Source organism: Natator depressus, chromosome 10 (assembly GCF_965152275.1).
Source record: "Natator depressus isolate rNatDep1 chromosome 10, rNatDep2.hap1, whole genome shotgun sequence".
Taxonomy (NCBI): domain Eukaryota; kingdom Metazoa; phylum Chordata; order Testudines; family Cheloniidae; genus Natator; species Natator depressus.
Genome location: NC_134243.1, coordinates 43,623,554 through 43,648,677, shown reverse-complemented (window position 1 = coordinate 43,648,677; position 25,124 = coordinate 43,623,554). Strand labels below are relative to the sequence as shown.

At 57.0% G+C, this 25,124-nt stretch overlaps 1 protein-coding gene and 1 long non-coding RNA gene across 3 annotated transcripts in view; both read right to left on the bottom strand.

The window, feature by feature from the left end:
• Positions 1-6,314: 6,314 nt before the first annotated feature.
• Positions 6,315-13,288, bottom strand: LOC141995091 (uncharacterized). Its single transcript, XR_012641259.1, has 3 exons — positions 9,230-13,288; positions 8,296-8,528; positions 6,315-6,793 (listed from the first exon to the last, which is right to left on the bottom strand). It is a non-coding gene; the product is annotated as an uncharacterized LOC141995091 (long non-coding RNA).
• A 1,018-nt stretch (positions 13,289-14,306) lies between these two features.
• AP3B2 (adaptor related protein complex 3 subunit beta 2) overlaps positions 14,307-25,124 on the bottom strand; it is a 64,499-nt gene continuing 53,681 nt past the window's right edge. The window contains exons 24-27 of one of the 2 annotated variants that reach the window (XM_074965931.1): positions 24,295-24,379; positions 23,243-23,340; positions 15,344-15,482; positions 14,307-14,678 (exon numbers count right to left, since the gene is read on the bottom strand). In XM_074965931.1, coding sequence (XP_074822032.1) covers positions 14,528-14,678; positions 15,344-15,482; positions 23,243-23,340; positions 24,295-24,379 — 473 coding nt within the window. In that variant the 3' untranslated portion in view covers positions 14,307-14,527. The remainder of the gene's footprint in view (positions 14,679-15,343; positions 15,483-23,242; positions 23,341-24,294; positions 24,380-25,124) is intronic. The other variant, XM_074965930.1, reaches the window with a different exon arrangement.

The window sequence follows — 25,124 nt, the reverse complement described above, 5'->3', positions numbered from 1 at the left end:
CAAAGCTTGCGAACCACAGATCTGCCTTTTCACCCCCCTCACCCGCACAGCGCGCCATGCCAGGAGGCCAAGCACCACCGGCACCAAGGGACTTTGCCACTTAATACAGCCAGGGGGACGGATGTTCTCTCTGGGTCATCACAGTCATGGCGGTGTTATAAACGGAGTGCAGCCTCTGTGTGTGTATTTAGCTATGCATCTGTGTTTGCTAGGCCTGTCGTCCCAGATTTGACTGAGTTACATCCTAGTACAACCAGATGCATCCTAATTAGAATAACTCACTAGCTGCATGTTTAAATCCCACCCCACCCCCTTTTGGAAGCCATCTTGGGGGTGGGGTGGAGGAAGGGGGCTGGGCAATGGCACAGTTTCCACCCTCAGCTTATGCGAAGGGTGCCCCTTAGCATGCTGTCTCCTCCAGGACAGTAATTCCTTTGTGACCCTCCCACTTATGCTCCGATTTCGCTCATAACAATAACAAAGATGGCAGCTGCATCTTACTCAGCTGAGTCTCTGGCTCTGATGCCCCTTCTTCTCCTGCCCATTCCTGGGGCACATCCCCAAATAGGGCCATGGACTCCAGCCAGTTGCTTTGGCAGCAAGGTCTGTTCGAGGCCTGAGATCTGACCCGGCTCCTCTGCTCTCGGGGATCCTTTGGCAATGCCCCGCTGCCCCCAATCTAAAAACCAGACCGGTTTGCCTCAAAATCCCATCATGTCCAGCACCGGAATCTGTAGTCGGGGTGGTGCCAAGCACCCAGCCAAACTCCTCAGAATAAGCACAGGTGAGCAGGGTGTTGCTGGATGTATGTCTGGCCCCTTTTCCCTTGTGGTAGGCACCCGCGAGGGTTGTAAAAACAACGAGGAACCCTTGTGGCACCTTAGAGACTAACAAATTTATTTGAGCATAAGCTTTCGTGGGCTATAACCCACTTCATCAGATGCATGGAATGAAAAATACAGTAAGCAGGTATAAATATACAGCACATGGAAAGATGGGAGTTGCCTTACCAAGTGGGGGGTCAGTGCTAACAAGGCCGTCAATTAGGGTGGATGTGGCCCATTCCCAACAGTTGACAAGAAGGCGTGAATATCAACAAAGGGAAAGTTACTTTTTATAGTGCTAACGAGGCCAATTCAGTCATGGGGGATGTGGCCCATTCCCAACAGTTGACAAGAAAGTGAGAAAATACTCATCAGCAACTACAAACCACACAGAAACACTAACCCAGATACCAATCCCTGCAACAAACCCCATTGCCAACTCTGTCCACATACCTATTCAAGGGACACCATCATAGGACCTAACCACATCAGCCACACCATCAGGGGCTCGTTCACCTGCACATCTACCAATGTGATATATGCCATCATGTGCCAGCAATGCCCCTCTGCCATGTACCTTGGCCAAACCAGACAGTCTCTATGCAAAAGAATAAATGGACACAAATTAGAGATCAAGAACTGCAATATTCAAAAACCAGTCGGAGAACACTTCAGTCTCCCTGGACACTCAATAACAGACTTAAAAGTGGCCATTCGTCAACAAAAAAACTTCAAAAACAGACTTCAAAGAGAAACTGCAGAACTGGAATTAATTTGCAAACTTTACACCATCAAATTAGGCCTGAATAAAGACTGGGAGTTATAGGCGCCAACTTCTCCTGGCGCCGGAGAGCGCTCAACCCCCCCCGCCGCCCTGCCCCCATTCCAACCCCTTCCCCAAATTCCCTGCCCCAACTCTGACCCCTCCCTGCCCCTATTGGACTCCTTCCCCAAATCCCCTCCCCGGCCCCGCCTCCTCCAAAACAGCTGTTTTGCAGCGGCAAGCGCTGGAAGGAGAAGCGGGGACGCGGCGTGCTCAGGGGAGGAGGCAGAGGTGGAGGTGAGGTGAGCTGCGGCACTTGGGGTGGGGCGGGAAGCTTGGCTGCCGCTGGGTGCAGAGCACCCACCAATTTTTCCCCATTGGTGCTCCAGCCCCGGAGCACCTACAGAGTCGGCGCCTGTGCTAGGAGTGGCTGGGTCACGACAAAAAATAATTTTCCCTCTGTTGATGCTCACACCTTCTTGTCAACTGTTGGGAAAGGGCCACATCCACCCTAATTGACGGCCTCGTTAGCACTGACCCCTCACTTGGTAAGGCAACTTCCATCTTTCCATGTGCTGTATATTTATACCTCCCTACTATATTTTTCACTCTGTTCATCTGATGAAGTGGGTTTTAGCCCACAAAAGCTTATGCCCAAATAAATTTGTTAGTCTCTAAGGTGCCACAAGGACTCCTCGTTGTTTTTGCTGATACAGACTAACATGGCTACCACTCTGAAACCCGTGAGGTTTGTAGTTCTTTTCCAGCACTGAACTGCTGTCTGCATGTTCCCCTCCTCCTCCAGCCTCTTGGAGATGCTCTCGGCCAAATGGTGGTTTTGGGGGCAACTTCCCAAAGCATGCTCCTGGCTGTACTCACACTGGACAGCAAGCAGAGCCCTGGTGGGCTCCTCTGGACAGTATGCTGCACGCTGGGGAAAGTGACTCCAGGATCTTCTCACTCTGGCTGAACTGAGCTGGGCAGAAATTAAGCAGGTCATGTGGAATGAGGCGTTAAACTCTAACTGGGTGTATATACATTGGCATCCAGTGCATAGAAGGTGAGTGGGAAGTGAGTAGCAGAAGGACTGGAAAATACAGCCCCCCCCCAGCCCCCCCAGCCTCTGGGGAATTGTGGGAACGCATTGGAGGTCTGTCACAACCTGAGCTCCATTACCCAGGCTTCAGCTGCACCCACACCATGGAGCTAAAGTGAAACCTGGGATCTAACCTGCAAGCCGGCTGAGGCTCAAAGCACGCATGAACCCAGGTTAACGGGGGTTTGTGTGTGGATGGGAGGGGGTTGCGCTAAAACCTGGGTCAGAGCCCCCATTAAGTCTGCAGTGAAGACAAGCTGGAGAGGAAGCAGGGGGCCAGGCCTTCTTGGGCACAGGGCGTGCTGTAGTGGCAGACGCGGGGCATTCTGAGCCAGCATGCTGCCTGCAGTTGTTTGTTCCCACACGTTCAGGTAAACAGGACTGTGTGGCCAGCCCTTATTACCAGGCTTGCACCAAAGAATAGACCTGATGTGTGGCATCAGTTTCTCCTCCTAACGGAGACAAACCTGCAGCCCCCAAATCCTGGCAAAGGGCTTGGGCCAAAGGGGCAACAATCACATTTTTAAACACACGGGGCAGTCACAGTGCAAAGGGGCTTCTGCCAGCCTATGTGGCAGCTACAACTTCCGCAGGAGAGGAGCTGATCACAGAACCGTGGGGGCCATGGTCACAGTGCAGCTTTTGGTATCTGGTTCATTGTGGAGTCTTTTCCGCTGAGCTAATCCTTTGCTGGGCAGAGCCCAACCTGCTCTTTTCCCACCTCTCCTGCTGGATCACCCAGAGGATGCTGATGAATCACTGCAGAGCACAGAGTCCCACCCCTGTCACGTGAGAGAAGGAGATGTGCATGGGGCCAGCAGCTGTGTTCCCCTGGGCTGTGCCTGCTCAGAGCTTGGGGCATTTTGCAAGAGAAGCGAGAGCAGGATAGGTCAGCTCTTGGGTGAGAAAACTCAGGTTCTGTTAGCAATTGCTGATTCAATAGGTGGCACTGTTTTCTCTGTGTCAGTACTGGGCTAATGCCCCAGGGTGAGGCTAGGGGGCACTGTGCCGTGGAAAGAACTTAAACTTTGGATTTGACAAAAAGGTGAGCCTGAGACTATGGTGTAGTCATTATAGATCTTGGGAGACAGCGATGTTCTAGCCTAATTCACATTCCTCTTTCCTAAAATTCCCTCTTCAGTTTCAGTTGGAATGTGGGATTCTTCTTCACTTCCTGTCCTAAACTGTGGTGTTGTGTGCGCTGTGGAATTGACCAGAGGGATGGAAAACATGGTTATTATCCTGATCTTCCAACTCTCACCCCTCATTTTCCTTTTTAACTTTTTTTTTAAACCTTTAAAAAAAATTACAAGCCATCAAACAGCTTGAAAGATTATTCTTCCTGAACTGCAGGCATTCCAGCATTTTGTCAGCTTTCAGAAAAAACAGTTGTCAAAGATCTTGTCCATTTTAGTTTGTTTCATTTTCTTTCCTAGATAACTCTTCAGTGGAGTTGGGGACATTACTGAATTATTCCAAGCTAGGATTTCTCTCTCTTTTGGACAACAAACCCTTTAATTTCTCGTTCTATTCCATCATAATTCTACCACTGTCTTATCCAGGTTGTAGCTGGCTGCCTCTTAGACTTAACACCTACCAATTGTTGGTACAGAGCAGACAATCCAAAGCGTATTAGACCAGCCTGCTCAAAAGCCAGTGGGTAATAAATACCAAGCCCAGATAAGCAAACATAGCTATGTGGAGCAGCTATCTCAGAATTAAGTCAGACGTCCTCTGAGATTAGACAAGACAATCAGTGACAGAGGAAAGCTCAGCATCTATCTGAGCACCAAAATAAGGGGCCGGCCTTTCAAAGAGCACTTTGTGTGGTGAACAATTTTGAAAATCAGGCCATTAGTGTGACATTGGGAGCTGAGCACATGGGAGATCTGCCCCTTATTTGGGGGCCTACCCAGGTGCTGAGCTCCTTGAAAGGCAGACCCCACATGTTACTAGTTTATCCCACAGAGCACGTAATGGTACCAGACTGTTGGCCTGTGCTCATTAGAAGCCTCCCCTGAATTCTGCTGTTTGAGGCCACGGAGCAAAGGGGCATGTTCCAAAGCACTGTGCTTTGTTGGTATTTGTTCTGCAGGACGAAGAAGTGCAGGTTAGGTGCCCTCAGGAATAAAGTCCCTTTAACTCCATTAATTCCCTCCAGCACTGGCCTAAGATCTTGGTGGGGCTCATACACTCTCAATCCCTCCCAGCCATTCCATGGCCCCACTTGTGGCCCCAGGATCCAGGGGTCTTCACTCCAGCTTCCTTTAAGAGATGATCTCTCCTCTCAGTAGCATCCTTTCCCTATTGGAGTAACAGAGTGAGTTGCCATTCTGTTCTCTCTTCTCCAGGAATTTTCCATTGCTGGCTTTTTCAAGCATATCAAGCTCAGCGCTAAGCCGCCCACCCACGCTTTGTATCAAGTACTTCGGCGCATGCATGGAGGGTGTTTTGCATCCTTTAGCTTTAGCATGCAGTATTCTCTGCTGGCCTGAGTCTGTTGGGAGGCGGGCCACAGAGACAGTGAGGCTGTCTCTTCTCTCCTGCTGGTTAATTGCCAGGCACACTTAGGGCCTGATTACACATACACTTGCAAGGAGATAACTAGGGCTGGGCTACACCCCCACTGGAAGTGAAGTAACTAAATCCATTTTATTTCACATCTTTTGTTGTTTCAGTGAAAGTCTCTCTGTGTGGACACGCTTATTTTGGATGAAGACTGTCCTGTTTGACTTTAATCTTTCTTTTTTATATACCGACTGAAATAGGCCACTCTTAGTCCAAAATAGGTACCCAGTCCACCCAGGGACCTGCCCCCAAATAACAAAAGGTGTGACATAAAACTGGCTGAGGATGTGTCTACAGACAGAGCTGCCCTAGTTTCACGTCAGGTGGGCTTTTAAGATGAAACCAGTGCAAAAGGTTGTATGGATGCTTGTATTTCAGTTTAACCAGATTTTTCTTGGATTAGCTTCAGCTGATTAAGAACAGGTGTAAACTAAACCAAAACTAGCCCCTCTTAAATCAGATCAGCCATACCGGAGTGTGCAGTGGTTTAACTAAACCAGTTTAATAAGGTAGGGTGTTAACAAGACTTTGTTATTATGGTACATGTTTGTGGGCAGACCAGTCCTTAGAAGACCACCACATTTTCAGGCTTCCCCCCACCCATAGCACATCCTCCACCCGATAAGCTCCCCATAGTATCCTATTGTGCAGGGTTACACAAGAAATGGTGCCATTGGGCACTTGCACACCATCAGGAGGATTGTAGTCCACCCGCTTTGCAATAGCTTGAATGCCTATTTAACACCAATGCCTAGGCAATGTGGGGAGAATGGGTCTCTTTGTTAAGGCGTTAACACACCTTACTTTCCATTTAGGAGTGAAAGGACTCCAAGACACAGCCCCCGGATGCCCTCCAGCAAAACCAGGGAGTGGCTTGAGATTTCTCTGGGCACGTCTACACTTGCAATGTTACAGCGCCGGGAGTTGCAGCGCCGCTCAGAGAGCGCCGAAGGAAAACCACTGTTGTGTGTTCACACTGATAGCGGCCTGTGCAATAGCATGTTCACACTTGCGGCACTATTCAGAGCAGTGCACTCTGGGCAGCTGTCCCACAGAGCACCTCTTTCTCTTTTGTTGCTAAGACTTGTGGGAAGGCGGAAGGGGTTGCAGGGCATCCTGGGTCCTGTCCCAAGATGCATTGCTTTGCATCCCAGCAATCCCTGTGCTTCCCTACATATTTGGCGCCATCTTTCAACAGTTTGTGTATTGAGTGCCCTGCCGTGCCTCTTTCTGGCTGCAGGAATGGATCCCGAGCTGCTGACCAGTATGCTGCTCACGAGTGGCAGTGGAGTTATTCCTTAAACTACAAAGGCAAGAGGAGTGTGACGTTGATCTCGCCATGCGAAGTATCCACGACACGAGATTGCTTGTGGCATTCACGGAGGTGCTGCCCACAGTGGAACACTGCTTGTGGGCTCGGGAAACAAGCACTGAGTGGTGGGATCACATCGTCATGCATGTCTGGGATGCGAGCAGTGGCTGCAGAACTTTCGCATGAGGAAAGCCACATTCATGGGACTGTGTGATGAGCTCGCCCCAACCCTGCGGCACAAGGACACGAGATTGAGAGCTGCCCCGCTGTTGGAGAAGCATGTGGCGATTGCACTGTGGAAGCTGGCTACTCCAGACTGCTACCGATTGGTCGCTAACCAGTTTGGAGTGGGAAAGTCGACCGTTGGACTCATGTTGATGGAAGTCTGCAGGGCCATTAATCGCATCCTGCTTTGAAAGGCCGTGACTCTGGGCACCGTGCGTGAGATTGTGGATGGCTTTGCACAAATGGGCTTCCCTAACTGCAGACGGGCGATCGAAGGCACGCACATTCCAATTCTGGCATGAAACCACCTAGCCACCGAGTACATTAATCACAAGGGGTATTTCTCAATGGTTCTCCAGGCACTTGTGGATCACCGTGGGCATTTCACAGACATTAACGTAGGCTGGTCCAGAAAGGTGCATGACACATGTATCTTTCGGAACACTGGCCTATCCAAGAAGCTGCAAGCAGGGACTTTCTTCCCTGACCAGAAGATCACAGTAGGGGAAGTCGAAATGCCCATTGTGATCCTGGGAGACCCCGCCTACCCCTTAATGCCGTAGCTTATGAAGCCATACACGGGGCAACTTGACAGCAGCAAGGAGCGGTTCAACAACAGGCTGAGCAAGTGCAGAATAACTGTTGAGTGTGCATTTGGCCGTTTAAAAGCCCGCTGGTGATGCCTATATGGGAAGCTGGACCTGGCAGATGACAATATTCCTGTGCTTATAGCCGCGTGCTGTACGCTCCATAATATTTGTGAAGGGAAGGGTGAAAGCTTCACTCAGGGCTGCACCGCAGAGGCTCAGCACCTGGAGGCTGAGTTTGAACAGCCAGAGACCAGGGCTATTAGAGGGGCGCAGTGCGGAGCCATAAGGATCATGGATGCTTTGAGGCAGCAATTTGAAGCTGAAAGTCACGAATATTTGTTGCTATGCTCGTAATGCTAGGAGGTGATTGGTGCATATGATGCAAGAAGGGACCTTAACATAATTGCATGTTGCTTTGCAGGGCTCTTTTTGCTTTCACTTAACAGAATAAAGATTGCTTTCAAACCAACCCAATTCTTTTATTGAAAGACAGCAACAGGAGGAGAGAGTCAAATGAAAAAAATCATCAACAGGGAGGGTGATGGGGGATGGAGGAAGGGAAAGTCTCCAGAGGAGGAGGAGGAGGAGGGGTCCCGGGACGGCTACAGATTTGTTTATGTCCAGGGATCACACCAGCCTTCTCCTCTGGAGTACGATGCAGCAGGTGCTGGACTTCAGCAGGGCCAAACTGCAGAGGGATGGGTGTTGAGTGCAGTGGGTGGTGGGAGTCCTCAGTGCTGGACTGTGAGGAGGGAGGAGTGAGGAGTGGAATGCTGCAGGTAGAGAGTGGAGCCAGGAGGTTGATAACAGTGTGTTGGTGTGTGTGTGGGGGGGCGGGCACATGGGAAAAAGTTTTGCGACAGAGGCTGCAGGGGAGGGCGGGCATGGGGCTGCTCGGTTTGAAGAGCTAGTATCACCTGGAGCACGTCCGCTTGGCGCTCCATAACTGTTAAGAGCCGCTCCGTGGCTTCTTTCTCGTGTGCCGCATTCTCCTTTCGGTCCCTCTTCTCACTGTCCTGCCACTCCTATTCTTTTTTCTCTGGCATCATAACCTCACGCATAAAGTCCTCCTTAGTTCTTTGTGGCTGCTTTCTAATTCTGCACAGCCATTCTGCTGCCAATAAGGGAGGCTGGGCTCCCAAGGTCAACTCTGTGAAGTTTAAATGCAACATTTTACAGAAACAGTATTGTTTGAAACACAGATAACTGTTTCAGTGCTTTAAAACACAGCCAGTACTCACACACCTGTCACTAACTAACTAGCTGACCCCAGGCAAGCACACATGAACCACAAGACCCCCAGAATGGTGAGTAGCCGCAGGGGCAGGGTAAATCACTGTTCCCGGACCCTGATGTACACTGGGCACAGTGCTCTTGGGCACTTGGGGAGAGCCAGCACTGTAGGGTGGGCCTGATAATCATTCCTGTCCCCACACTTTCCACAGGAGGTGATCATTTTGGAAGATACCTCGCTGCTGAGGGTGAGCAGGGAATCAAGGGAGGGTCTTCTCCAAGCCTGTGGCTTCCGCCCTGGCCCCTATGCGGCTAGCCTGTGTGCAGCTATGGCCCCTCCCCCGCCCCCCCCCCCCATGATGGCACAGTGGGGCGGGAAAGTTACCACTAATGGGGCAAGAAACAAAGCAGCTCTGCCGAGGAACCTGCGGCAGTGGATTGCCCAGTATCTCCACGAGTTTCCAGGAGATCTCTGAGGGAGATTCTCATGAATGAGGGAGCCTATCAACAGCCTGTTCTGCAGCTCAGGCTAGGGATGAGGTGGGAGACGCCTGCTTTCTGCAGCCCTCCTGCCCCCAACAACGCGCTTCAGCAATTCCCAAAATCAGATCCACTTACCAGGGGCCTCCTCTCCTGTTTGCGCTTCGCCAATGTCCGTCTGCTGTGGCTGTGGGGTAGAAAAGAGCTCCTGACTGCATGCATCTCTGGCCTCCGAGTCATCCTCTGCCTCTGGGTCCCCCTCCCCCTCTTCGTCCAAGATTGCCTCCTCCTGGCTCGGTCCACTCTTGACTGGCAATGAAGCCAACAAAGTATCCATATTGGTCTTCACAGTGGAGGTGGGGTCGCCACTGAGTATTGCGTCCAGCTCTTTGTAGAACCGGCAGCTCGTGGGTGCAGCACCGGAGTGGCGGTTTCCCTCGTGTGCCTTGTGGTAGGCGTACGACAGCTCCTTCACTTTGACCCCTGCACTGCAGCGTGTCCCGGTCATGGCCCTTTTCTATCATGCATCTAGAAATCTGTCCGTAGGTATCACAATACCTATGGTTGGAGCGCAGCTGGGGCTGCACAGCCTCCTCTCCCCAAATGCTGATGAGGTCCAGCAGCTCGACATTGCTCCAAGCGGGGGATCGCCTGGTGCATGGAGCAGGCATGGCCATCTGGAAAGACCACTGCACGCATCACCAAGCAAACAGGAAAGGGACTTTCAAATTTGCAGAGGAATGTACGGGGTGCGGCTGACGAATTCAAGGCCCCCTAGATCTGCAGTTAAGGGATACTAGTGTACAAAAGTGCTGAAGGCTGCCAGGTTTCTACAAGGAAACAGCATTAAACCTGTCCTGTGTGTGCACTTGGCCAGTACTGAGCTACCTGAAATTGTGTGCTCTCCACTGGGGGCCAGCCCTGTGCCTCTGGGAAATAGCCATGCTCATCCCCCTGTAGTATGACTCCATTCCTCAGGGTGCCTACCACAGCCCTTCCCTGGGGAAAAAGGCTTGTGTGGTGTCTGGTGGTTTGGCACCCGCCTGGGGCTTGGGCCACCTGGGATCACTGCCCTGCTCTGCTTCAGATTTACTGCCTGTGTGAGCTTGGGAAAGTCACAATCTCTCTGTGCCTCAGTTTCCCATCTGTGAAGCAGGGCTAATAATCCTTCCTTCGTCTGAAGAATTGCTGCTTGGGGCAGGCAGAGCTTCTGCCTGGGTGTTTGCAACAAGGCCCTGATCACAGCAGGGGCCTCTCGCTGTTACTGGAATATAAACCAACAGTCATGATCATTAATAGGGAATAAACAGCTCCCTTGAGCCAGTGAAAGCCCAAAGCAGGCTGGCTCCATGGCACCCTGGCTTGGGGGGAGCTAAGCCCCTTGTCAGGAGCGCCATGTACACCAGGAAACTAGCCAGGTTCTTGAAATAAAGGGTTTCAAACCAAATCTCTGGCCTGGTTGCAGGCCACGTGGCCACGCTGGCCGGCCCAGGGAGCTGGCTCTGCAAGCCATCTGGTCTGCTGGACTGGGCTGGATCCTGCGTGCAGGGGTGGGCCCTGTGTGACCCACACCCCTGGGGGGCACAGTATGGCCCTGCAGATGCACTGCCCTCTCCTCCCCTGCTGGGCACCCAGATCCGAGCACGCTAGACAAGATTCGGCTGTGAGGGCTCTCGTTTCTTACAGCGTCTCGGCTTAGTCCTTAGCGTGACTGGGAGAGGCTGATGACTCCGGTAGGCGGCCCCACCTGCACCCAGAGTCTCTCAGCCCTGCAGAGTCTGTGCTGATCATTCCGGCTGGCTGCAGCCACCGCTCGGCTTCTCTGAGCATCCCCTTTAATCCTGGCCTGGCTGGGGGGCGGGCAGGCCTCCTTCAAGCTGGATACTCCTTCGCTGCCTTGGGCTCCCTGCAGATTTCTGGCTCAGCCCTCGGCCTGGGCCTGATTCAGCTGTGGGAGCTCCCTGTCATGTGGCTGTGCTAACTGTCCCCAGCTGTGGCCGAGAGCTGAGCCAGGCACAGGTGGTGCTGGACCAGAAAGGGCCCCATCAGCCTGGGACATGCTGCCTCTGCCCTTCTCCAGGTCTCCCCCACCCTGTGCCTGGCACCCGTATTAGATCGTGAGCCCTTCAGGGCAGCACCTGACACAGGAGGCGCCTGAGCTGTTGGGGCCACTTCGGTAATACAAATAATAATAACCCGCTCCAGGATGGGGCTCCGAGGTACTGTGGCCACGCGTGCAATCAAATGACTTCCGCTGTCCCCTGGCGGCTTGCCAGAGCTGGCCATCGCAGCTCTGGCAGCCGCAGCTCCGGGCAGTGTCCAGATGCCAGTTTTCACCTGTGGGGGGCAGGGAGCCGTGTGGCGCAGACCCCGGTCTGACGAGGAGGAACGTCGCTGTGCTGCAGTGGGTCGTATTCCTGGCACAGACACCAGCTGGGTTTGGGAGACCCTCCGGGTCCTTCAAGCCAACTGACTGTTTCACAGTACCACCCCGGGGTGACTGAACACTACACCCCACGTTCCCCCAGCCCAGGCCGGTCCTCCCACCCAGCGGAGCTGCTGTGCCATGAAACCACAAGAGGTGGGGAGAGGAGCAACAGGCGCACTAGGCGTTACCCAAATGCCGCAGGGTGCACCAAAGAAACCTGCCTATGCTCAGCCGAACCGTCCCCCAGAAGAACTAAGGGCATCAGCCCCAGACACAGCGTCCCGGAGAACAACTGCAGGTACTGGGGCTGGGGGGAGGCGCAGTGTGTTTCCAGGCTGGCTTGGGGGCAGCAGAATGGGCCTGCTGCAGAGGGAACAGACGAAGGGAGCTGCCATCCAGGCCCTGGGATGGGTGAGATCCTGAATGCTCTGGGGAATGCAGTCCCTTGCTAGAGTCTGGTTGAAAGCTGCTGCAAGGGCACCTATAGGATATGGTCTAGTGGTTAGAGCAGGGAACTGGGCTCTGTGGCCATGGGTGAGTCCCAGCCCATCTGTGCCTCAATTTCCCCACCTTTGTAAAGGGCTTGGGTTCCCTCAGTGGGAGGAGCCAAACACGGGTGTTGTTATAACACAGCAAGGGCTGTAGCTGAGTTCAGGGTCCCAGCATGTGTTAGTCTGGATGCTAATGGGCTTGGGCCTTGCTTCTCTCTCAGAGCCCAAGACCAACCCAAGGGTTGGTGTGATGGCCAAAGGGGCCACCTGGCCTGGCAGGCTGTGAGGGAAGCAGGAGATTTCTCCCGGGGCACTGCTCCCACAGCCAGCCCGTCCCCAGGTGTGAGATGGGCAGGGAGCCTGGGCCAGCGCCAGGAGCCTGACTGGTCTGTGCCAGTGTTTGTTGGTGGCAGGGGGTGGCCGATTTCTGCATCTGGGCGGTGGCAGTACTATCCTGGAGGTGGCCAGAAGCTGCTGTGGAGAAGGATGCCCTTGGCTGCAGCCCAGCAGGGCATCTCTTCCTGCAGTGCACCTCAGTCCAGTGCCAGAGCGTCAGTTCTTGGCCTTTCTCCTGAGCCAGCCAGGGAGGGCCCAAGGCAGTGGGGAGGCCTGTGATGCGGACATTCAGCGCTGACCTGGGGTGAAAGATTCCCTGTCCCACTGCCAACTTCCTGGGAACATGCTGTGGGCACTGTAACCCCACGCCAACCTGGTGCCCACACTTGGGAACCCCTAAGAAAGGGCCCAGGCTCCCCCCAGCTTCATGGGGCAGGGTTGGGTCGAGGTGCTGGGCTGGGCCCAAGTTGGGTGGCACCTCACCACGAGTGCTGACTGCCCAGCCTCTCTCTGCACTGCACCATCATACTCCCGTACGTGGCGCCGAAGAAGACTGTAGCAGCAGATCCAAAAATCTGCCCCCTCCAGGGGGCAGTCCTCCTGCCCCACCTGCAGGGTGATTAGCCTCGCCTCTTGGCTGCAGCTGGGCAACAGGCATCACGCCATTGAGTGGCCTCCAGAGGGACTGGCCCACAAGCTGCCCCAGAGTGGCAGGAGGGACTGAGGCCAGGCTGGCTGAGCGGGGCCTGGGCAGGATGAGCTGGAGTTTGGTTGAGTTGGGCCCTCCACTTGGCCCCATGGAGATCCCTGCAGCGGGGGGCTGCTCCCTGGTGAAGAGTGGGGCCCTCGCTGCAGCTTGCTGTTAATGGGGATTCCCCTCTCCCTGCGCGGAGCTGCCATGTAGGGTCACCGTGTGGTGCTTACAGGCCACTAGCCTGCTCCCCAGAGGCAGCTGCAGTGTTGGGGGAGGTGCACTTGGCGTATGGCTGGCGTGTTGAGTGGCTATGTCACTGAGGGGGCTAGCGAACACAGGGGCTCTCCCCACCCCCCGCCCTGAGCTCTGCAGTGCCAAGGCCTCACTTCACCACTGCATTCCTGCCCCTCCCTCCCAGGGCCCCCCTCTGCAGGCCTGACGGCTGCACTGGCTGGAGGGCGGGGCTGGGCCAAGGCCAGGGCAGGGCTCTTCAGAGCGGAAAGCGCAGAGAACCCTTCCCTAGGTGCAGAGAGGCCTGCGGACTCTTCCGTCTCCTCCTGGCAGTGATGCAAAGTGGCATCACCCATGGGGAGCACTGATCTAGGGCCAGCTGCCCCTTCCTACCCTCTGCAAGCCCAGGGAGGTGGCAGAGGGGCTCTCTGGACCTCCCCTCCCCCCCTGTGCTAGGCTCACTCCAAGCAGCATGGTATTTCCATGGCATCTCTCCTCCAGGGTGTTTGCCAGCAGGGCCCCAGGCGCTGGATCTTGCAGATCAGGACGCTAAGGCCCCCACCCGCTCCCATAGCAAGGCTGTGCCGAGAGGTGACAGCCTCACCACCCCCTTAGACTGGGGCCTACATTACAGGGCCAGCTGCCAGCCAGCTGGGACTGGAGAGGCTGCCGAGCCTGAGTGGGATGGGCACCTGGGCAGACCCACCGGGGGCTGGAGGAATGATTCCACACACAAGGCAGAGCTGGGGAATGGGGCAGTTTCCAAGGGATTGTATTGAGGTTCCTGGTCATAATAAATAGAGCTACAGCGAGACCGGCACAGAGTGACTTCACGGCACAGGGACCATGGCCACACTGCTAGGGCACCAGCAGGGCTCGCCCTCCGTTGGCTGCTGCTCCGGTACCCACTCCCAAGCTCAGCAGCCTTCATCTGCTCCCCTCCCTCATCCCCTGCTCCTTAGGGACGCAGCCAGATCTCGGGGGGAGCAAAAACCTCCAGGGCAGTGGCTGTGCACCAGGGGTGGGGAGGTGGGGGGGACGGGAAGAGGGGGGCTACGGACAGCCAGGAGCATCCCGTCCTGGTTCCCAGGCCGCAGAAAGGGGTGGGAGGAGCAGGTCTGTCTGTCACTGCTGCCAGCCAGTGGAGGGGGGCTGAGATGTGGACAACGGAAAGTGCGGAGGGGGGATCTCGGTGGGAATGGGCAGGGTGCTGTTCACAGGCTGTGGGGGGATGGGGAGGAGCAGCAGCCTCCTGGTCACTGTGCCAAGGCCTGGCTAATGTCCTGCACCAGCATGGTGCCAATCACCATCTTCTCACTGTTGACGGTTAGGTGGGCCCTGGCTCCTTCCTTCTGCTCCAAGGTGATGAGGACGAGGCTCCCGCTGGTCACCGTCTTGGCAGCAAACCTGCCCATGGGAAAGGAGGGGGTGTGAAAGCGCTGGTCTAGGGCAACGCCCAGCCGTGCCGCTCTCGCTCATCCCTGGGGCTGCAGCCCAGTGCCGGCAGAGGCGGCCCTGAGGCAGCCACAGCCTGTGCCTCTGCACTGGGCCTTAGCCAGCCCTTGCGCCTGCATAGCGCCGGAAGGGGCACACTGGGGGCAGAGACTTCCCGCCGACGGCTGCTCCGTTCACCCACCTGGTGTGGCCAGACCCGCTGACCACAGAGCTGCCTTGCAAACCACGGGGGAGCTGGGCCGCAGCCTGGAGCCCCTGTCCGGACAAGGGACTGCCACAAGCAGCATGCCGGCGTCACATCCACTTTACAACAGTGTCCCCTGGTACTAATCTAGCCCAGGAACCGGCAGCCAAAGGCACCAGGAGCTGGCAGGTCCCAGAGTGGCACCGGCAGGATCAGGGAGGGCGAATGAGTAGAACATAGACCTGCCCCAGCCAGTACCTGCCTGTTTCCCAATGGGGCAACAAGGGCTCTGGCCACAGCCCCTCGGTGTGGTGCTGTCTCCCCCTAGGGGTGGCTGGCTCACAGAGGGAACCTGCTCCAGCCTGGGCTACCAGGGCTGCTCCTTTCAGCTCCAGCAGTTGGGACTTGTGTGTGTAGATCGGGGTCCCCCCACCTGTACTCATTGTCTGCTCCGCAGGGCACGCGGCTGACGTTGGCGGCCGCTGTCACTCGCTGGACGATCGTGTGGTCGCTCTGGCATTTGTCCGGCAGCGTCAGCTTCTCCATGATCTCACTCATTCCTGTCAGCTTGCCTGGAAAGGGGATTGGGGGGGTGTCAGCCTTGGGCAGCTCCGCAAAGGGCTGGGCGGAGCCGTCTGTGTGGCTGATCCGGTTTAAAGGATGGATGTGGCCAGGGCTGCGTCCAGCCCCCCGAGACAGGCACCTTCCCTGATTCGAATGGCAGGGCTGAGCTGCCCGAGGACCCTCCCTGCAGCGGCTGGAGGAGGCAGGGCTGCGCCTTTGGCAACAAGGACGAAAACCACGCAGGGAGCAGAGGACAACTTCGTGCACTCTTGTGTGTCCAGCAGAGGGCACCAGCTCCCTCTCTCTGGGACGCCTGGTGTCAGAGGGATCAGTGGGGCTCCAGCAGACTGCCCCAGCGGGGTGGGACAGCTCCGTCCCTCCCTGTGCTCCCAGGGCTGAGGCCTTTTCCTGCAGTAAGCAGAGCTGACACAGAGTCACATCCTCACGTTCCATCTACAGTGCATCACACCAGCGTAACAGGGGGCTGTTCAGAAGGCGCTCCTGTCCTAACAGCACCCGCTATCGCCGGAGAAACAGATCTTCAGGTGGCTAAAGAAAACTGTCTGGTGGCGAGGAGCCACCTCTCAACAGTTCCGACTGTGAACTCTCTACTTCTGTGGTTTGGCCTTTATGGTCTCTACTTCGCTATTGTTTATCTGTAGGGTCTCCGTCTGGTTCTTCGATTGTGTTTGATACACAACTGATTTTGCAAGGTGTAAATTGACTAACGCGGTGGGGTCTGATTGGTTAAAGAATTGTTTCCTAAGGGGCTAGGATGGGTGAAAAATTCGGTTTTGTGGACTTTAGTTTAAAATGATTGGTTGAGGTACAGTTAAGTAGGACCCACATTTTTACTATATAAACTGGGGTCCAAAGGGAAATTCTTTGGAACCTAACTTCAGGGCGCAGCCCACGATCGGAGCTGCCAGACCTCAACAGCCTGCCAACGACGCCTTGCAGAAACTGGAACCCCAGACGACCTGATCTTGACTGGCCAGCAGGAAAAATCTGCCTGCCTTATTGGCAGTGGTGAGCATTGTATGCTTAGCATGTGCGTTCTGTTTTGGGAACTGTTAATAAATAGAGGTTAAGGATATTACTGTGTAAAGCTCTTTCCCTGGTAAAAGGCCCTGCAAACCTGCAGATGAGTTCACCCTGAGCCCTAGGAACTGGGTCAGGGTGCATGCCTTTCGGCCCGGGCCCTAGGAATTGGGAAAGGGTGGAGGTGCCTAAATGAACTGGGTGATGCCTCGAGGCCACAGAATGGGGCACCGTAGAGTGTGCGGGTAACAAACCGATGCCAGGGACCAGTCCACGCATGACTCTTCCAGACACCAGCTCCACCCAGCATCTGAGGACCCAGGTGGGCTCCTTCTGCCTGGGCCAGCACCGCCCCAGTGGATTCTCCAGCGAGAACATGGCTGGCAGGTCAGGCGATGACGTGGGCCGGAGTCAGGCAGGGGGAGCTGTCTGTGTCCGCGCCAGGCTCTCCAAGCCTGCTGAGCAGTGCTGGGCAGGGCCAATGGGCCGACTCTAGCGGCACTGTAACAAGCTCCGGTTGTGCCTTGCAGCTTATGTCAAACAACAGAGGAAGGAGCCAGTCGGCCCCGTGGGGCCCCAGGAATAGTGTGTGCTAACTATACCTGCGCCAGGCCTAAGGGCACACCCTGCTGCTCCAGCTGATTTCAAACACACAACACAGTGAGTGCCACGAGAAGGTCCACAAACTATTTAAAGGGATACTACCTATGTACTACATCAATGGAACAAGAACCTGGAGGGCCACAGAGTCCCTGTTCACAGGGGCTGGGAGAGATAGTCCCTTGGGGGCTCCTCCCAATTCACCCCAAGCCCTGGGGTCCTAAAAGGCCTGAAAACCCCCGCAGTGCCTGAGAAGGAGTGGCGGTGAGCCCAGGAGCACTTCATGCACTGGCTGGGGGTGTCATGCCCTCCCTAGGGCAGGCCAGCTCCCCAGGCCCTGCCCATGTTGGTTCTGACACTGGGCTGGGCCTCCTGCACTGGCTGGCCACAACCTGTTATTGAATGAAGTCAGAGAGTTGAACCCTGTCTGGGGCTCCCTGCGTGAGCTCATCTCTGGGACGGTTGAATCCCAGACCCCCAAGGCCGGGTCTGGGTCCAGAGTTCCAGTCCCCACAGTGCAGTGTTTGTAGTGGGGAGCTTTGCCGCAGGCTCCGATCCCACTGAACTGTAACTGCTCCTCATAGATTGCTCTGACACTGCACAAGAAATGGCTCAAAGGCCATTAGCTTTACTGGATCTTGTGCAGCCATGTCCTGCAGGCACTGTCCATGGGGGGGGGACAAGGGGGCATTCCCTCCTTCGCCCTGTGCTAACAGGGCTCTCTACCCTAGGCCCAAGTCACACAATCATCATTAAACCAGCACAGGGTGGCTGTGAAACGCTCCCGTTCCAAGTGAGCAGCATTGTACCATGGGCCCTTCTTGTCCAGCCTCCTGCAATAGCCACCAGCAGCTCCTCACAAGGAAGGCAACCCCCCAACACACCGAGCCAGCTCCCGCTGTTGTCCAGCAGGACAGGAGTTCTGTCCTGGCTGCTCAGTGCCCGGCTTAGCTCCTGCCGCTGCAGGAGGTCTGACCTTAGCCTGCCGGCAGCAGAGCCAGCCATGGCACTATTGGCCACAAACCCATTTGGTTCAGGAGAAAAAGCTAGCAGAGCAGAAAAAGAAGTAGAAGTAGTTATATATCTCAAGCTCGGCTACAGCCAGCTATGGGGTGGGGAGTGAGGGGGGGCTTCCTCACAGGACAGGCGGGGCCTAGCTGGCACATTGGGGTGACATGAGGCTGGACTTGCCCTAGGGAGACGTATGGGGCAGCCTAGGGGAACTGGCGGGAGCCCCCTTGCTCATTTCACCTAGTCCAACGCTAACGCTAGGAACCAATCCGGCACTGGCCCCAGAAGAGGGGCTGGACAGGGCAGCAGGCCTTTTCCATCGCATACGACCAGGATTCTGACATCACCCAGAAAGTCCTGCTTTTGGAGAAAGAGGCAAACCCCTTCCCAGTGAGGGGGCGGGAATGAGAGGGGCTAACGAGCCCAGTGGGCCAGCGCAGGCAGCCAGCCCCACGCGGGAGCCGCCAAACAGCCCAGGGGGGTCCAGCTCCAGCCTGTTCGACTGGGGCAGGCTTGAGGGGGTGACGCTTGCAGCGCCAAGGCTGGTGGGTGATTGACTGTTAGGGGGCATTGCTGTAAAGCTGCCTCCAGCAATGGCCTCAGGAACCATGAGACTCAGCTCTGGTAGAGGCTGCACTGAGCCTGGGCACACATACCCACGGATGCAGAACTATACACGGAGGATGGAAACCCCTCCATGTCCCACCATGTCTCTGAGTTGCTGCCTGCCCAGAACCTCAGCACCAATTAAATGAATCTCCTCTAGCTCCCCACACTTCTCTCTGCGCCCCTGTACCCCCAACACCAGCTGCTCTGGAGCTCTGTCCATGGCCCAGTTTGGATCACACCTCCCACCCCATGATCCAGCTGGAGGGACCATGCTTCAGCAAAGGGCCTCTTCCTCTACCAAGCAGGAAGAGCCCTGGGAATGCACATGCCAGCAGCCTCCCCATTGCCATGCTGGTATGGGAACCCGAGGGATGCTGGCTTACAGCGTGGGACCCTGGGCTCCTCCCTCCCCTTGGCAGGTGGGATTGGCGGGGGATGGCCAAGCCCCTCCTGCAATTTGCAGTCAGACCCCCCCTGGGGGCCCTGGGTGCATCTTGCACCCCAAGCTCATGGGCGTGTAAAGCTTCACGTTGATTGGGGGTCCTGACATTGCACTGATGGTGCAGAGCAGTGATGCACCATGATGGCAGCACAGGTATGAGAGGTGGTGGCTCTACCACCCGCCACCAACAGAGGGCGCCAAGAAACATCTATTGGAATTTAACCCTTTCGTGTCATGGGCTCCTCTGTATCTGCCTCCCAGGGAACTTGCTGTTGCTAAAGCATGGTGCCTAGCTGGGTGCAGCAGAGGAGGGAAGATCCCTCTACCATCAAACCTTTCCCATCCCCAGTCTGGGGATTGTGGAACAGGCACCTGAGCTCTCCTTGCCTGCAGCTCTCAGGATCTGGCTGGGACTTGAGCATGGTTGCTGTAATGCAACCAATCAGGCAGGAGCTGGGGGGTCCTGGCCAGCTCCTGGGACTGCCAGGCAGATTCTGCAGCCTCAGGAGGTTCAAATCTGACCTCAGAGCTTCCCTCATCCCCAGCCTGGGCCCGTTCCAGAGAGTTCCCAGAGCTGATCTGTAACCTGTTTCCAGGTGAGCTATTAGACAGGAGTAGCCCTTGGGATCACACTGGGGAGAATTCCTCCACCTTCCCCACCCTCTCTGAGCCAGGGGGCCTGAGGTGTGTTACGGCATTCAGAACAGGAGCACGTGCAAGCCACAGTCACAGGTCAATGCAGGCTCCGGCCCAGTGCGGACAGCTCACAGCGCTGTGGGCTCATGTTTACGGTAAAGATGCTGCCAGGAAGCCCCCACTTGGACACCAGGGACCCAGCTCCTGAGCACAGCTCCGAACGCTGCAATGCAGGAGGGCAGCTGGTCAAACATTCGTGCCGGATGCTGGCTGGTCCTCTGAACCTTGGGGGGCTGCAGAGTGTGGCTGGAAGCATCCCCAGTGCAGGCTCAGGGGGGAGATGGTGGGAATTGGGAATGCTACCAGGGCAGCGTCTCTGTGGTATCTGAGCATGTCTGCTTTCTCAGCCATTTACATACCAATACCGGGGCCAGGGGCTGAACCTGGCACCTGAGCACCAAGAGTCAGGCCTTGGCCTAGAGCAGTGGTACCCAAAGTTTAACAGCCCGCGAACCCCTTTCACTAAATTGTGAAATCTCGTGAACCCCCTCCTAAAAATGAATATTTCCAGGGATTTAAGTTTAAATTTCCTCCGCATTCCTCCTGCTGCTGGACCCCGTTGACTGCCCTGGTCAACTGATCTCCACTGAGCTCGGGCTGCAGGTCCTGCTGACTGCTGGGGCTCGGGCTGCCAGCCCCAACTGCCCGGCCCTGCTCTCCCTGGGGCTCGGGCTGCCAGCCCCAACTGCCCGGCCCTGCTCTTCCTGGGGCTCGGGCTGCCAGCCCTGCAACCGGGTCCCACCTGCTGCCTCCAATGCCCGGAGTCCTCTGGCCACCATTAGTGAAATGTTTCTGGAGAACCCCCTGTAACGTTCTGCGAATGCCAGTTTGGGAACCACTGGCCTAGAGGCGTGACTCCACTAGGCTCAGCCCAGGGGGCAAGCTGTGACCACACACAGCCACTCCAGTACGGACCCAGGGGAGTCACCAGGAGAGTCCAGAGCCACGAGGGACAGTGAGGTCGAGAGACGGGCCAGCGCCCAGGGTCCAGACCAGGCGCAGTGGGGAGTGGGGGCAGGCTTCACATTAACGGGGAGCTATCCTAGGCTGGCATGGGAGGAAGATGTGAGCCCTGTGGAGGGAGGGGAGGAGGCAGAGCGGTGGCTGGGTGCTCCACCTCGAGGAGAAGGGGCAGTGAGTGTAGGGCAAGGGGGTGGGAGGGTGATGCATGGTGAGAACGGCAGGGCGGGGGGAGGTGACCTGAGCAGCCTGGCATGTGCACTGAGCAGAGGGAGATGGGGGCGGGACGGGAGCTGGCCGAGGGCACCCACCCGTAGCCCCCCAGAGGAGCTGCAATGCCATGCTTACCGTGGATACTGCAATGCAGGCTGCAGCTGCCCTGGTCTAATGCGGTAGAGCAGCCTGCGGAGCCGACAGGGGCCCTGCACCCGCAGAGACACAGCCCAGCATACAATGCTCTGCTTGGCTCTGGGCACCCTCTGCTCATAGCAGGGTGGCCCATTGGATGCTGGGAGCGTATTGTCTGATCCCAGCCAGCCCCCCGGGGAAGAGACCACCAAAACGGCGGGCCCACACCGTGACCTGGTTGATGTGGGCCTCTGGATTCTGCCTGATGCTCCTTACTGCCGGGGGAGCTCCGTGGTGCCCTGGGAACCGGTCTCCTCCTGAGCCCTCTGGCAGTGCTGCGCCACCTCCTCCCCGTCCTGCCCCGATCTCCAAGGCCAGGCCCTAGGCTGGGGATGGGGGCTAAAACAGTGCTAGCTTGCTGATCTAGAGAGCAGCTCCCTGCCATGGACTCACTATGGGGCTGGCAGCAGAGCTAATGCTACAGCTGGGGGAGTGGGGGAGGTAAGGGGGCAGCAGCAGCTCCTCCTCTGGGAGCTCCTGGAGCTGCGACTTACCTGCACCTGTCCTTAACAGCTGTGCTAAGGAAAGCAAGGATGCAGAGGGGGATAAAACTGGTGTTAACATCAGCCACTGGCACAGTCCCGCCAAGTGCCAGTGCAGGGAGCCCCCCCTGTGCTAAGTTGCTGCGGGGGCAGGGGCTAGAAGTCACACAAGCATTAACTGAGAGGTGCTACCAGGCAGCGGCAGAGTAGCCACTGGGCCTACGGGGCCCGTGCCCAGAGGTCCTGGCCAATTGGGGGACCCTGGAGCCCTGGAAAGGTTGGGAAAGCCCCCGCGCCATGACCCCGCTCCTGGGCAGCAGCGCCGGGCAGGCGGGGCTGTAGGGGAAACCCCTGTGCCTCTTGACCCCGCTCCCCGACAGACGGCCGGTTGAGGGAAACTCCTGCCCGCCCCCACTACTTGGCGTCCGCACTGGGGAAAGCCCCCTGCACCCGTGACCCCGCTCCCCAGCAGCGCCGGGCGGGTGCAGGGGCGAGGTAAGCCCCCCGTGCCCTCCTGACCCCATCCCCAGCAGAAGCTGGGGGGCAGCAGGGGAAGCCCCAGCACCAAGACCCCCGCTGTGGCCCCGGGGCTGGAGGAGCTCTCACTCCCCGCTGCGGCCCCGGGGCTAGGAGAACTCTCACTCTCTGCGTCAGACTGTGGCTGTGGCTGGGGGACAGAGCTTCTCCAGTCTTGGGGCCGCAGTGCGGGGGCAGAATGGGGGGGTACCCTGGGTGGAAGAGGGGCAGGGCCTTGGGGAAAGGGCAGAAAGGGGTGGGGCTACAGGCAGGGTCACATGCAAAGGAAGTGAAAGGGGAGGGGAAGGGAGGGGCCCCCCCACTTGCTCTGGCCCAGGGCCCCAGGAAACCTTAATCCGCCTCTGCTACCATAGGGGCCCTGCTGTGATGGCAGAAAATGAGACTTGAGCAAATGCTCCTCTTGGATGCGCCCAGCTGGTCTGGGCTCTCATATCTGGCTCCCCCTGTTGACCAGGGGTAGATCTGCGGCATCCAGAGCCTACGGCTGTCAAGTGGTGCCCAGGGGAATGCTGCTCATCAAAGCCAGGGAGCGGGCAACAATGGAAGTAGATTGACTTGGATCAGGCTCACCCTGGTGCGGGGAGCCAGCGCATCCAGCACAGGTTCAGAGATCCCAGCTGTGCTCTCCTGGGGAAGCAGTGATGCCCATGCGCAGTGCACAGCCCTGGGGCACTGGCCTAGGGGCCAGGAGTCTTGTCAGCCACCAAACCCCCTTTTCAGTCTAGGCAGAAGGGGAGCTGGCTTCAGCCAGTCAGCACCTCCTGGTGTGGGATCAGGCCAGGTGAGCCAGTGAGGCCTGGACCTGTCATTGGCCAGGTGGGGAGGGAAGGGGTCACAAGGTCTTTCACCCTGCTCCGTGTGCCAGGGACACTGGACTCTGGAGACCTCCCTGCTTGGGCTGGAGAGCGGGCTCTGGGTGCCCACGGCAGGGTGAGCTTTGCAGACGCTCTAAAGGCAATCAACACGCTCGATCAGCACTCACCTTGCTCCTTCTTGAATTCGTTCTCACTCATGAACACCGGGGCCATGAGCTCTCCCACCGGTGGCTGGATGGAGACGTAGAACCGGCGTGAGTGGGTGCTGGAGGAAACACACCACAGTGAGAAGGACCCAGCCTGGTTGAACCCGGGGAGTTGAGGGCAACTGTCAATCCCCACCATGCTCCGCCCTGCATGCCAGGCCCAGCTCACCAACAGCGGCAGCCACTCTTCCGAGAGCGCTCCAAAGCCCTGTGCAAAGGGGGAAGGTGCCACTGCCCCACTATAGGGGTGGGGAAACTGAGGCACAGAAGGAGGGTCAGAAGGAGACCCCACCAGCGCTCAGCAGCCAATGCAGCAGCTTGTTACCACCCAGCCCTTGATGCTCCCTGGACAGCAGGGAGGAAGGAGCTCATCCGCCCCAGACAGACACTAGCGCCAGCGGGGAGTTGGGGAATGGGACTAGACACCCTGTTCCAAAGCACATGCTCTCCCATGTCAGGCAGTGGGGCAGCCCAACAGCTCAGTGCCAGGCAGTGCCATGTGACAGGCTATGTGCCCACTGCTGCCTAAGAGAAGGTAGGCCCTGCCTTAGTTCCCTTCTAAGGTGTGGGGGGGAGGACTCCCAAGCTGCGCCAGGGAGCAAATCCCCGGTGGTGTGGGAGTCACTGACTGATGGGGCCAGGAACAAGAACCCTTCTCTGCTTCCTGTAGGGCCCATTTGCAAGCCCCCTCTCTGATCAAAGCAGCTGCACTTGGGCTGGAACGGCTCTGCTGTGGACTCACGTGGGGAATCAAAGCCACCCTGCACTGGTAACACCTGAACGCCTGGCATTACAGCTCCACTAGGCTCTACAGCCACCACCCCACTGAGATGAATGGGGCAGAGCCACTGCAGACAGCCCTGCCCCGGGGTCCCAAGGTGATGTGTCTGGCGGGCCGGATCTGTGGCCAAGAATCCAACACCAGCCCAGCCGAGCGCTGACGAGGGTCCTGGAGCCATGCTAACAGGGGTAACTCCTGCCTGTGCCCATGGGGGGCAGGGAGGGGAACTCACCACAGCTGGAAGTTGGCTGCCTGGGTGGAGTCGCAGAAGTCGATGCCCATGATTACGTTGGCGGTGTCGCCGGGCTCTAAGGACTCTAAACACAGGGACAGTGCGTGACTGCAGGCATAGCGGTCTCCACCTGGGCTGGGCCAGGCTGGCAATGCACACGGTCATGGAATCCCCTCGGACTCCGGAAGGGAGCCAAGGGGAATCCCCGTCTGTGATGCATGAACTGCAATGGCCTTAGCCAGCTCCCTGCTGCACATACACCTCAGGCCAGGTCCTTCCAGGAAGCCTACGAGGTCGGTGGGGAGGTGTCCTGAGGGTGCATGTGCAGCCCCCAGCCTGTGACTCCGGCCACAGGGCCCCTGGGGAGGAATGCTGCTCACTTTGGGGGAGGGTTCAGCCACCTAGAAGCGCTCAGGCCAGCACGGCTGATCGGGGGCTTCCAGCTGGGACCTCCCAGGTGGTCAGCCTGGGAGAGGCCAGTGCCAGTGGGGTGAGGATCCATCCCCCATCCCATGACAAACTGGGGTGCAGGTAAAGACACCACTACCCTGACCACCCCTCCCCCCCATACAGTGTGCCTGGGTGACAATTAGGGCCCTGTTCTAGTCCTCCCCGAAATGGCCCCTAGGAGACAGCAGCTGCAGCACATGTAGGCAGAGGGGCCCAGGATCATGTCCCAGGCAGGCAGCTTCGTGGGGCATCTTCTCTGCCCTACCCCCCTGATTTCGGTCCACAACTGAGCAGCTGGGCCCCCCTGCCCAACACAGAGTGTTTGGTGGCAACAGCCTAGCTGAGGGGCTTGCAGCCTGGCCCTGGCAGCGGGAGGGGCT